The 14,287-nt window shown below is 37.6% G+C and overlaps 1 protein-coding gene across 4 annotated transcripts in view; it reads right to left on the bottom strand.

Moving 5' to 3' along the window:
* The window catches only part of LOC130096982 (ankyrin repeat and fibronectin type-III domain-containing protein 1), a 90,093-nt gene that overhangs the window by 14,204 nt on the left and 61,602 nt on the right, over nucleotides 1-14,287 (bottom strand). For all 4 annotated transcript variants that reach the window (XM_056263675.1, XM_056263676.1, XM_056263674.1 and 1 more), the window contains 9 exons: nucleotides 14,171-14,287; nucleotides 7,960-8,167; nucleotides 7,431-7,638; nucleotides 6,115-6,312; nucleotides 5,930-6,043; nucleotides 4,657-4,754; nucleotides 3,307-3,397; nucleotides 2,288-2,395; nucleotides 20-119 (listed from right to left, as the gene is read on the bottom strand). The exon at nucleotides 14,171-14,287 is cut by the window's right edge and continues 6 nt beyond it. In XM_056263675.1, the coding sequence (XP_056119650.1) occupies nucleotides 20-119; nucleotides 2,288-2,395; nucleotides 3,307-3,397; nucleotides 4,657-4,754; nucleotides 5,930-6,043; nucleotides 6,115-6,312; nucleotides 7,431-7,638; nucleotides 7,960-8,167; nucleotides 14,171-14,287 (1,242 nt within the window). The remainder of the gene's footprint in view (nucleotides 1-19; nucleotides 120-2,287; nucleotides 2,396-3,306; nucleotides 3,398-4,656; nucleotides 4,755-5,929; nucleotides 6,044-6,114; nucleotides 6,313-7,430; nucleotides 7,639-7,959; nucleotides 8,168-14,170) is intronic.

Genomic DNA, 14,287 nt, shown 5'->3' with positions numbered 1-14,287 from the left:
TGATGTTGTTTTCTCTCACCTTTTCAGATTTTTGACAAATTTGCTGGTGGGCTGGAAGAGATGCCTCAGACTTTTAGACACAGAGTGTTTCCTGGTGTTCAACGGGGGTTTGCATTGTTCTAAACACACAGGGAGCAAGTTATTGCTTTTCAACTTTAACTTAAAGATTCAGAAGGTTGCCGATTAGACTCACTAAACGAATATGAAGTGTACATCATACACTAGGGCTGGACCCGAATATCCGAATATTCAAATATTCGTTCGGTGGGTTGGTATTCGATTTGAAAATGTGACTTTCGAATATTCTCTTTTTTTTTCTTTTCTTTTTTTTGCACATCTGGCATCCCCCTCGAAACGGTTTTCATTCGCGCTTGAATATGTTTTACACTCTAAAATCTGGTGAAATATAATACTCAACATAACTTAACATAGCTACTTACTGTAATAAATATATTTGCTTCTTCTTGGACTACTAAAAGTGTTCCTGCAACGGGAGTATTCTCTGGCTATAGCGCAGAACAGCGGAGTGTGTGTGGACAGAAGTGCATGCCTGAGCTTGTATTTTGGGTTAAGCTGCGTTGCTTTGACATTGTGGAAAATAGAATAATAGAAACAAAATGTATTATCCTTTTTACCCGTTATTATCAATCTAAATTAATCTACTGCGAAATATAGGAGACTTTGAGATTTTACTGGGACGTCACGTCCCAATTTCGTTTTTCTTTATTTAAATTTCGTTTTTCTATATTTAAATTTCGTTTTCATTTATTTAAATTTCGTTTTTATTTATTTAAATTTCGTTTTTATTTTATTTTTATTTTATTTTTATTTAAATTTCGTTTTTTATTTAAATTTCGTTTTTATTTAGCCTATTTAAATTTCATTTTTATTTTTTATTTATTTAAATTTCGTTTTTATTTAATTAAATTTTGTTTTTATTTATTTAAATCTACTTTGTCAGTGAGAAAAATATTATAAGACTATACCTTATTAAAAATATTGCTTACGTTAAAAGATCTGTGTGTGTGTGTGTGTGTGTGTTTTATATCACTAGTGCAGTGTCCGTTCTCGGAGCATATAAGCTCTGCTCGCGTGAGGCGCGTCGCTTCCCGCTCGCGCTGTTCTGTAGTTTATTAAAAGTTTATTAATTCTGAACATGTCGCGTCTTTCCTGTCTATCTATATTGCACCAAATACGACACTGCACTCCCTTGTGAAGTCGTTTGGATGAACGGTTCTCGAAATTATCAAAATGCAAACGGACAGACAGACATAGGGCCTGTTCACATGTCGCGTCTTTTGTGTGCTCAAGTTCGTTATTTCAAATGCTCATAATGGAATTGACCGTAGCGACGCGGTCGCGGTGCTGCGCGCTCGTTTTTTCCAAGCGCGTCCGCGCCGCATCGAGATAAAAACATCTCAACTTTTCAGAAAGCCGCAAGCGCTTTGATTGCTTAGCAACGACAGACTCCTCCGGAGCGCAACCGGCCTAGCGCTTTGGGAAAAGGAGAACGCAGCGCGCCTAGTGTTTTCTACGGGTTTTTAGGCGCTATGTGAATGGCTATAGAGATTCCGAAGCTTCGAATATTTGATGTTCATTACTACCGAAGCTTCGCAGCTCAAAAAATGGTATTCGGACCAGCCCTATAAAACACTGAGGTGAAAAACAATTAGTGATTGAAACAAAACAAAAAATAGTAATACATATAGGTTAGGTTATGTATATTTTTGTTAGTGTAGCATCTAAAAAGGACTTTATGGAGATAATAATCTTCCAGACTTTTTAACTGACCCCAATTCAAGAGATTTAAAATCAGTGCACATCTTTATGCTGTGTGTGAATGGAAGTAAAGTATCTGCTTTGCACAGACCAACAAAATAGCCGCATATATCACCGATGGGGAGGACTGTGTCTCTAAAGACCCTTTTATAGCTTAATTAGAGTTTAATGATCAGTGTTCAGACAGGAGCGAGCAGGCAGTGATTTCCTTATGGAGCATGTGATCACACGCGTGAGTGTGTTTTAGTCCTACAGTCAAGCCAAATTTATCCCTCTTAACTCACAGTAAAATAAACCCTCAGCCCTGATGCACTAAAAACAACAAACAAGACCCCCGGAGTCGCACCCAGGAGACATGAGCACGCGAGCTCAGCCCACTCGACCCCTCTGAAATATTAACTTAGCATTTGTTTTAAAGCGCTTAAATGTTTGTGGTCGCGGTCACTGTGGCTCGGCGTGAATGAGGAGGTTTTTCATTCAGGTCCGGAGTGAGTGAGTGAGTATTTACCGTGGCATGTGCAGTGACGGTGTGCCCCTTTAATTTGCCCCAGGAGCTGCTCTAACGCCTCTTTCAGACCCTGCTGGCGGGGGGGAAACCCGTCCACCTCCCTCCAACCTGCAAAATAAAACAGAAAAACAGTGCATTGTGGGTGAAAACAACAAATGCATATGAAAAAGTATTTCAAATCACAACGTCTCTAATCTTTTCAGATCTTTGGAAGCCGCAGAAGGTCTGAGATTATGTAATGTGTGCGTGCTAATCTCATAATAAATGTTAATAAAAAGTGCTAATAAATAATTCAGCATTCGCCTTATATCCCTGCATCGAACACACACAAACACACACGGTAAACAGGATGATGTTCTGATGGTGTGTTGGTTGCAGGCCGATTCACCGGGAAAGCAGGGAAAACATGGACACTCTATTCCCGGAATGTCTAACACCGACCCTCTCTTCAGCCCGGCTAACCTCGCAGAGAGCGTGTGTGCATGTGTGTGTGTTATGAAAGAGATAGAGAGAGGGGGATAAAGGACACAAACAAGTTGTAAATAAGAGAAATTGTGTGAAAATAATTTCTGAGTGTGTCCGAAAAGCGACGTGTGTATGTGAGCATGAATTGTAGAGGGAGACAACAAGTGTGTGTGTGTGTGTGTGTGTGTGTTTGAGTTGGTGTATAAGAGCCGTTCTGTCTGCAACTTTACAGCCTCTCACAGACATGCAAATATTTCCAGAGGGAGTCGAAATGGAAAACACAAACACACACATTAAATTAGCATGCTCAAAACACACACACTCAATGTAAAAAAGCCCTAAAATCTGTGAGAGAAAAGGACGGCTTGTCCTCACAAACATAAAAATGAGGACACAAATATTACACAAATGAAGCCAGACGTAAACAGACACAAACAAACATAGATCACACACACACACACGCACGATACGTCATGCAACTTCTTAGAAAGCAAAACATGACTAATATCTGTCCCGTTTGTTGTTGTTGAATATGTGTGTGTTTGTATACTCACTTGAGGGTGTAGCACAAGCAGGTTCAGATATCTGAGGTGAACTCCATCCCTTCATGTTATATGCTGATAACTGGACATGACAGCATGTGCCCTGTAAAAAGAGGTAGATCTGTGTTATATTTAAATATACAATTTTCCTTTATCTTTTGACAGTTAAGAGGTCATTGTACAATAAGAATAACTCAAAACATCCTTGTTAGGCAAAAAACAGCTTTTATTGAAATCAAGCTCCGAAGATTTTGTCACATCATGACATGATGAAAGACCACCTCTGAAGAATTAGATCAACGCCTACTTCTACATCATCGTGTCTTTGGTGCATTAGTGAGATGAGAAGGAGATAAGAGAGATACAGGATCACTGGACTAAAAACAACATTACCATCCTGCTAGGAAAGTGCTTATTTATTTTTAATTATATGTATGTCTCAGTAGAGCATTATTTGTTTGTCTGGTACATTTCACTGTGGATTTATTGGAAAATCAGTTGCAATTTCTCTCTCGCCAAAACTCCCGTTATAATCAATGATGCTGTCTCTTCACTGCACAATGAATCTCTTGTTTACATCGTGTTTGCACTGTTAGTTAGTTATGATGAAAGTATTTGTGAGCAGAAATCGAGTTGCAATGACGAGATCACTGCATTCATGCGCTCAACAGATATATCTGTCATCTATATCAATAAAAATAAATTAAAGCTTAAAAAAACACTAATAAAAATGACAAAACATAGCAAAATTACCAAAACTTAAACTATAAAAATCAAATAAATAATACTTAAATAACACTGTTGTGCTCAATATATTCTATAAAATATTTTTTTGTTTGTTTTTATCATCTTTCTTCACAATGCTCTTCACCTCTGAAACAACTTTGCTTTCCTCCTGACACAACCAAAGGTAGATGAATATTAACCAATAATATAGCACAAATTTAAAAGAATGAAAATTCAGAAATAATTTACTGTACTTCATGTCACCGAGTTTCTTTCATCTGTTGAACATTAAAGAAATTTTTTGAATTTACATTTTCAGAGCTTAAAGTCCTCCAAAATAGACAATAAAGCACCAAAATTGGCAACTCAAGAGGCCTCACACCAACCAATCATGAATAAAGTTTGAATATGCAGATGTGCAAATGAGATTTAAGAGAGCAGTGATCTGCTCCATCATCACTGTTTAATGCACGAAAGAAAACATTTTAAATGATTATATCTTAGAAACAGTAAAGTAATATCAAAATAGTAATATAATTTTTTTTTTTAAATGACTTTAGGTTCTCAACCGTTTTTGACTCCAATCAATGCATTGTAATATTGTTTGTAGTACTATGTTTTACTCCATATACTAACCGCTGTAAGTCCAGTGATGTCATACTGGAGTTGAGTCACGTCTTCAATTACCGCCTCACCGAGCAATGGAGTAAATGAAGGAACGCTGCTCCAGCTCACTGAGGAACACACAAGTAAGCAGTCATTTAGAAGATGCACTGTACTGTACTAGTACTACCACCGTGCCATGCTGTGGGCATGCGCCTACTAGTCACGGATCATGTGACTTCAACAGTACTTGTTCTATATGGCGAAACAAACTGCGACCTGGTGTATTTGTGTATCGTTTGTTTTGTATGGTAACCCTGTGAGGGCTAAATATTTTTGTATACTGAAGTGTATTTGTTCACAAAGTCTGACCAGCAGGTTTCTAAGATGTCTGAACCACTCAGAGACCATCTAATCTAATGTCTGACAGAAACTACAAGCGAGTGTGATATGTCTGTTCTTTTGACACAGTTTATGACATTATTATCATTAACTAACTAATGCCAAAACTAAAATTATTAAAAACATTTCTGTTTAATTGAAATAAAACTGAAATAAAAAAAATTAACTGAATTGAAATAAAAAAAAGACAAAAGCACAACTAAATTCTTTGACAAAATGCTTTTGCTCCTCTTTTGTAATTAGCTTTGAATAAAAGTGTCTGCTAAATGCATGAATGTAAATGTAAAATTGAACAAATTAAAAGCCAATTGTAACGTGTATAGTCATTTTTAGTTTCGTTTTCACTGTGTTTCCTGTGCAAGTGTTGCCTTAGTTCCTAGTCACCGTTAGTTTCCTTGGTTGTTCATTGATTTCAACCTGTTCTGTTTTCCGTTGATTACTCTATGTCTGTATTTAAGCCCTCAGTTCATTGTTGTGCATTGTATGTTCATCATTGCATTGTGTTGTCTATGTTGATTTGGTTGTTAAGCTATGATTATTATTACTCCTGTTATCTCCTGCATGTTCCTAGTCTGTTTGTTAATAAAGTGTGTTTTGTTTTGGATACTCCTTCGTCGTGTGCTCACTAGAGTCAAGCGTGACAGAAATTCTAAATATTTATAAAAACTAGTAGTATATAAATTAACACTGGATAACACTAGAGGTGTGAATCTGGCAATATAATTTGTGAGATATTTTCATTTCTCACCCGCATCTCACTCGGCTGTGTGGAACATATTCTCTAGCTGGCCGTCAAACCGCTGATGCTCACCAGCGAGTCGATGAGTCAGTCGTGTGTGTTCATGTGTTTTGGTGGTATAATCTAAATCATCCCTATAACAGGATGAGTCAGGGGGTCACTCACCGCGGTATTTGGTAATAACAGCAGAGTTGTGACAAAGAGGCTCTTGGAAGTAAACTCTGAGACTGTTGATACTGCTGACAGACAGATGAACGTTGCTGGGAGGTTCAGGAGGACCTGAAAACAACACAAAGTCACTCAGAATCATGACCAGCAACTATAACCACAGTTGTGTGTGTGTTACTCACTGGCGTGTGTGTATCCTGTCTGCATGCGCTTGTAGAGGCGGAGCTTCCATTCCCATGTTTTCAGCTGTCTCTCTCTGTTTGACTCCTCCCTCTCCCCAGGCTCCTCCCCCGTTACCTGGGCAACCAGTTCCGCTATGCGATGCTCCGCCTCTTGCACCAGGGAGGTCAGGTGAGCAGCTCTGCCTTCAAGACTTAGAACTAGAGAATACATAAAAGAGATTTCAGAAATATTTGCAAAACGTTTTTTAAATATTGAAAAATAAACTTTTTTGTTAACCCCAAGAGCTAAGTTTCTAATTGTGGAATTCTACATCCACCATGTATGTTTTAAACATTTCATTTCCAATTTGGAAAAGAATAACGAGAAAGGAAAAGACGGCTTGTTTTTTTATTTTTTCGTTTTGTTTAACAAACCAAAAACCTTTTTTTATTGTGTACAAATTGGTTTATGGCTTCAATATTTTATTTGCACATGTGGGTGCCACCGAAACTCCCTTTTTATCCGATTAGTCAGAACAATTCCACTGATAATTCAATGTATTTCCTCCTAAGGCTTTGAAGCTACATCCATTCATATACTGATCTACAATACACTTGTGTAAAAAAACTTGAGTGAATTTTAAAAGTATATTATAAAGTTATGAATGGGCCATGTTCGTAACCAATGTAAAAAAAAAATTTATATAAGCAAATTAATTCCAATTATCTTTGATAGTTATATTACTTTATATCGTTAAATTGCAAGAAATGTCCCAATCATATTTCACCCCAAAAATTTGCTGAAAAATGTTCACCAAAAATTACATTGCTGTAATAAAACAATAATAAGCATAAATTAAGTTCAGAACAGCAAAAACTACCATGATACCAACATTTATTAATTTAATTAATTTATTAAAAAATATATATTTCAAATGACAGTAATAAGAATGGGAGGCTGCTTAATTAATGCAACAATGCTAAAAAATCGTAATGCTCCTAAAATTACACTTCATATTCATTATCCAAAATATAACATAAAATAATATAAAATATAATGTGGGATGAAATATGACCTGAGTATTCGATTTAAAAACATTCATTAGAGATAATGATAACTACAGTATAAAAAGTGTGGGGGAAACTGACATTATGTTTTGATCTTTGGTGTTGCATACCATATCACATTGCTGTTGCCGCCGTTTGATTGAAGCAATAAGCCACTACTGCTTTATTGTAATGTATAGCATGTGGCAAACATCTGTAGATGTATGGTTTATGATTCATAAAGTGGGGCTCGTGCTGCATGCGTTTGATCGCAGTAAGTGTGTACTCACAGTGGGGACTCTCTTTGGCCCCGGCTCTCAGCAGAAGCTTGGCCATGGGGACGTTGTTGGTCATGATGGCGATATCGAGTGGCAGCAGGCCTTCACTGTTGGGTGTGTTTAAGTCCAGCTCCTCCAGACTGAAGGTGCTCAACAGAGACTCCACAACATCCAGCTCCTGATGCTCCACGGCTTCAAACAGAGCCTCGTTGCCCTGGAACTACACATGCATGCACAGATATATCTCACACACGTAGAAAATGCATGCAAACACATCCATGAATGCACAAAATTTCAATGCCATTTTTTACTATAAGGTTTTTGAGTTGCAATATGGTTCTTCGAAGGTTAAAAAAGGTTTATTTTTCAGTATTGGTTTTTTAAAAATAAGTTTTTTTGGATCTTCTCAAATGGCATCATCAACTGCAAAAGGTTATTTATATGTCAGTCAAACAAGCTGAAATGTCAAAATTCAATAGTTATATGAGACTAATTTGGTTTCTACTATTGTATAGGTCTTGTTTAAGTGTTTGCATCTCACCATGGTGGTTTTACGCGGATGGTCCTTGTCCGACTGGCCTGGGAGTGCCGTATCTTCCAGAAGCAGGTTCGTCGTGCGAAACTTTCCAGACAGGTTTCTGTAGAGGCGTCGTGCAGCACTCGGAGGAGACGAACATGACGTGCTGGAGCATTTGCGTGGAATCAGAGGATGGGGGTCTGGAATCTGTTGAGTCATTTTGGATTCGGCCCTGGAAATAAAATTACACAAGAAAAAATTACGAGGAATAAAGAAAATGCTGCCAGCACTGTCGTCAGGACACAAATAATAATAAAAAAAGATCGTTAGAGGATAAACACATCATACTTATAACATTTTTATTTTTTAACAAGAAATACACCACAAAAAAATTTTTAATAGGCATTTTTTGTTTCTATTAAACATATCAGTAACACTTTACAATAAGGTTCTATATGCTAACATTAGTTAGTTAACACGAACTAGCAATGATAATTCTAAAACAAATTAATTTCAGCATTTACTAATACATTATTAAAATCAAAAGTTGTATCTGTTAATATTATTTAATGTACCTGAGCTAACTTAAACTAACAATAAACAGCTGTATTTTTATTAACTAATGTTAATAAAGATAAAAAAAATGTAACAAAAAATGTAACTGTAACAAATGAACTGCTTATTGTTAGTTAATTTTAGTAATGCATTAACTAACGTTAACTAATGGGTCCTTACTGTAGTGTTACCAATATTTATATTGACAAGATCAATTTACGTTAGAAGCCAAATTAATGTAAGATAACAAGATACGTTTATTTTTCTAAATTTGGTCTCTTAAAATCTTTCTTGCAACTAAGTTTTCTTGTTTTAAAAATAAAGCACAAAATAGTGAGGCTTACGTAAAAAAAAAAAATTCACCAATAGACTAAGAATGCAAGGAAATAAAAGTACAATTTTAAGAAATCAATAACTGCAAAATCCATTTTGATTGACCGCTGATATAATTCGAGGAACAACATGTTCACCCTGATATCAAGATTCATTCAGAGGGGCTTCAGATTTGGAAACAGAACAAAGGGCTCCAAGAACTACAACTGTCACAAATGTTCTCGTATTAGGACGGACCATTGTCCGCGTCGGACGCAGGCGAACACCTCCGAGTGCTCTGATAATAACGTGCTTATTTTAACGGGCAGGTATGTGCTGTGAGCAGATAAAAGTGGGTATATTTGTGGCAGCCCGGATCAGTTTCAAAGGCGGCTGATCTCTGGGCTTAAAGTTTCTCCTCTTGTGCTGAACACACGGGCTGCCGAGCGAACAGCGCGCGCACTCACATGAAAGACTAGCAGATGAAAGAACGAGGGATAAAGAGAGAAAGACAAAAGAAACAGGGACACCACATGTTAACACAGCCGTCTCAGCACCCCATCAGACGAATAGTGATAGAATAGAACAGACACACACACACACAAAACAGTTTCCCACCACACAATTACTGTGAGGTCCAAACGTCTGAGACCACACTGAGAATATTGGATTCCAAAGCATATTTAAACCTGGAAATTAGATAATTTTTTTAATATTAAAACATTTACAATCAAGAAACATTGTGATATTTCGGATATTTCTATGTATTAATCATATGTAAGTAAATTAGCGACATTGATCATGTGACAGTCTGATTTTCCTCTTCCATTGAATCTCGAGTTTTATGTAGCTTCAGTGCCAAAAGAGTCTCTTTTGTGACATTTTTGAATTCATGTTGATTTTTGTAATTAAAAAATGGTATTCATTTAAAAAACGTAGGACATTTGGACAGGACTGTACACACAGCATCAAACAATTATTTACATGTGCACACAAACACACACACACACACACACACGCACAGAGTCAAGTTGGGGGCAAAAGTGCTCAGATATCTGGGGATTGTGTCTGGCATCACATCAAAAGGCAAAGCAAAATTTAGCACACAAATACGAGCACATTTAACACGTCCAGTAAGTCAAGGCTAAATGAGAATAGGCCATAGTATGGAAAATTTTGTGAGTAATGCCTCCGTCTAAGAATAATAGCCATTGAGAACAGTAGGCGCATATAAACACATGCAATCCCGCACACATGTGCATGTGTTGAGCTCACTGATGGTAAGAGATTACTCTTTACCGTTTCCCCGAACACATGTTCACATTTACCTCCGAGATCAAACTCTACCCGATACCACTGCTAATGTGGCCGCCGGTAAATTATCTGCCGCGTTTCACGTGAAACAATGATAAAAGCTGGAGAGGTCGTTCGAAGAGTTTGTGTCACTCGTTTTAGATCTGATGTTGCTATACAGAAAAGAAATGACAACTTCAACGTTCTGTTGCTGGCTGTATTCTGACCTATTCACCAGCGCACTTGTTCTTCATCTGAAATGATTTTTCATTGACATCATATAGGCTAGGCGAGCTATTCAATAATGTTCACTAATAGTCAAATCGATTTTTATGAAAAATGTAAGTAAATGTCATGAGATTTTGGGTCGCAGACGGCAATTCACACTGACTTTGAATGTCACTTTTTACATAACAGTCAGACAGATAAACAGAACTGACAGCAACGGTTGGGAATGAGTGAAAGGTGGGAAATGGGAAAAGGTTTAAAACTGTTAGTTTCGACTTTCAAAGGATAAAATGTTTTTGCATAAAAAAGTTTATATATCGTCTCTTGACAACAGCAAAATGTATGACTATAGATTATGTATCTTTAAACAATAAAAAAAAAACATAATACACGATTATCAGTAGATTATTTAACATTTAATTTAGAATTCTGAATTTAAAATCTGGAAAAAATTAGAATCTAAATTTAGCTCTTCTATATAATGAGGCATTAATGAAATATCACAATTACAACTTGCAGTTTCTACTCATTTTCTTAAATTAATATTGTCTTACAGAATATTAAAGCACTAAAATCAGGTAACACTGGTTATGGCATATCAAACTAAATTATTTTCTATTTCTATTTTCTACACTATTTCCTTACTGTATAGCTGTAATCATGAATAGACATAAGTTTTTACTTGTTACGCTAATTCTGAGATGTAATGAGGTCAATAAAGTATAAATTTAGAGATAAATTTTTGATCCTAATCAACTGCAAAAAGATGCTGAGATGGATTTCACGTAAATACATAAGATGCAAGAGACACAACGATCACAATGCACGGATGTGTGCGAGAAACACCAATCAGGCTGATTCTTTCACGTCGTCATCAATCAAACAAACAAAATGTTTAGACATGTACGCAAAGAGCGGGCGACATCTCTCTTTCTTTCAGAATAGTTGGTTATAACAGACGTAAAGGGGGCAGAGGGACTCCTCTACGAGGGTTATATGTGGCTGCGAGAAGGAGAGTCGGAAATTTGATTCTTGGCACCAGACAGACTGCAGTCCGACCAGCCAAAATTTGGAGGGGGAGTGTGTGTGACAGTAAGCAACAGGAGGGGGGCAGCGAGGACAGTATTCCCGATTAGTGTGTGTGTGTTACTAGGGTCAACAGAACCCCTCTCTCTCTCTCTCTCTTGTGTACTTCAGGCCTAGTGGAGCCAGTCTAACCCTTCGACCTCTCACACACACAATGGGGAATCAAAGCTAATCAGTTGATTCCCTCCCCGTTTGAAAGACACGCAGACAGGTTTGCATGTCACCACAGAGATCTTCAGCAATCAGAATCTCACAAGAACGTGTCCAGCTCACATTTCACCTTAAAACTCAAGAAATTTGTATATTATATTCTGCATAAACAAAGTATATTTGTAATAAGTGCCTTTATTTTAAATGACAATTAAGCACTTTTCCAAAGAATATTCTCATTATTATAATGCATCTGGATGTTGTACCTTTTTCAGCCTTTTCTCATAATAAATTTACTAAAAGGCAAGACACTACATAGGGTGAAAATAATGTAACTAAGAGAAATCACCAAACGCTCCCTAGTTGATTAATCACAGTACATCAAGACAACTGTTTCGTATTACAAGTTCTCTGAAATGTTCTGTTTAAATATGCAAATGATACATTCATCTAACTAAACATGCACTAATTTGCATTCATTTCCAGAGCAGAAATCTGAATGTACTAAAAAATTTTATTAAAAAATAAAAAAAACAGCCTTTTAAAAGACATGCATTGCATTTTGAATTCAACACATGCAAACAGATCAAATGTAATAAAATAATCTTAAATGTGTATTTTGGAAGTTTTCTTTCCACTAGTCTGAAAGAAGACAAGTTGCGGATGTAAAATAGCGCAAAATCTTAAAATTGACTAGTGCATGAAAAAAAAAAAAACTGGTTTTGCCTTAAAAAATGTTTAAAACCTTGAAAAATTGAGGGTTTTTTCACAATTAGACCATTTTGCATTACAGCAATGGAAACATCAGATTGTAAAACATCTAAATAATCCAAAAATAGGTTTTTCATTATGTGAAATATAATTTCTTTCTTTTGATTTTGGGGTGAAATGTGTTTTCGGCAGCATTAGAACAGGAACAGGAGTTTGTTTAACGCAGTAAAGGCGTAAGTCTTTTCCCATCACGCGTACGTCTGCATGATTGCGTGTTTCTGCCTTGGCCGTTTGCGTTCTAATCCAGTCAGATTAAGAGATTAAACGCGGGAGTATTTGAGTGCATGTGCCGGTATGCGGGTGTGTTGTCACAGTAGTAGTCGCTCCCCTGTGAGAGTGTTTGCTGTGTCGAGTTCAACTGCCCGCCACCTGTTCGCCCCCCCACCCCAGGGGGCAAATCTCTCTAATTCTGATGAGCAGAGACAGAAGACCGTCGCCATGGGGATGTTCTGCAGGGGGACGAGAAGCGCATGTGAGCACAGGATCAATCAATGTATGAATGCGTGTGCGTGGATGTGTCTTTGTGCAACGGCCCCGTACGTGTGTGTGTGACGTTAGGCCAGTCTAAGAGGCACTGGCGACAGACAGCTCGGCGTGCAGGAGGTGACAGGGAGTCTGCGTGAGTCTCTGCGCGGTCCCAAAAACAGGGGGGCCCAGCCCTCATCGTGCCCAGCCAGGGTGACTACATCCTGGGGACAGGCCGCCCCGAGACTCCCCGGAGTTATATGCGTCTCTGGAGCCCGGCTTCCAATTTGCCATATGCCACGACCCAGATGCGGCCACCGATAGGCACCTCTTCTCATGCACAAAGAAAAGCACATAAACTTAAAATGGAAATAAAAAGTGCATACAAGCAGGATTACAAAAATATTCATTTAAAGACCTTTTAAGGTCATCTGAACATTATGGCACAGCTCTGTATATGAGGTTGGATATATATTATATACAACAGTCTGCTTGACATTTTATATTTATCGTAAAATGTAACTTTATTATCGCCCAGCTCTTTATATAAAGTTGGATAAGAATGTCTAACTTTATTTGCATACGTACATTATACGCACATAGGGCAATATATACCCAAGCAAATTTCAAATGATTGTTTATATCACTACAAAATTTTAACTATATTATCGCACAGATGCGACTATATGGTATAAAGATATTAGGATATTATAAAAATGAACTGTGATTTTCTAAGAAGCTGCTTTAAAAAACAATTTGTGAAAGGGCTATACAAATAAATTTGACTTGACTTGAAAAATTGTGTTGCCAAATGAGTAATTCTGGTCAAAGTAAAATAAATGCCAGACAGATTCTTGTGCCTTATGTGTATGTTTATCATCTCAGAAAAAAAAAGCTCCCAAGAAAAGCTCATCTTTTCTGTATGCATCTTGGAAGTGACTCCATTTGTGAGTTTTGGACATGCAAAAGCCGTGACAGATGGGGAGGGTGGAGAAGAGAGAGGCAGTCATAACTGGAGTCATGATGTCTGTGGAGATGAGCAGAGGAAAAACCATGGGAAAACAGCAGCGTTCAGAGCCAACATGGCTTCCTTGCAATCTTTTGAGTCCAAATGGCTGGTCAACCTCTCTTAAACTGGTTTTTAGCTGTTTAAAGGCCAACTCACACTGCATCGACAGAGGCAGACTAACGCTGACAGTCACCAGATTACAGTACGCCACTTCTCAGATATTCCAAGACCGATTCAACATGTTCGCTGATCCGACAAAACCCAACGAAGTCTGTTGCCGTCTGTCGGTATGGGCCTTAAAATGACATTATTTCTAACATAGACTGAGGCTCATTTGCTGTGATGTAAATGTTGGAGTAAAAGTACCAGTCCACGCTGAGAGAGCGCCTCCTGTAGGCTGGAGGTCTGGACGGCAGGCTCCTGTCCTCCTTGCTGTGTTTGTCCTTCAGAGAGAGTCGCTGAGTCAACTTCACAATCCCAGAC

The sequence above is a fragment of the Rhinichthys klamathensis genome, unplaced genomic scaffold, assembly GCF_029890125.1.
Source record: "Rhinichthys klamathensis goyatoka isolate OS25496 unplaced genomic scaffold, OSU_Roscu_1.1 h1tg000209l_1, whole genome shotgun sequence".
Lineage (NCBI taxonomy): Eukaryota > Metazoa > Chordata > Actinopteri > Cypriniformes > Leuciscidae > Rhinichthys > Rhinichthys klamathensis.
This window is presented reverse-complemented; position numbering and strand designations above follow the sequence as displayed.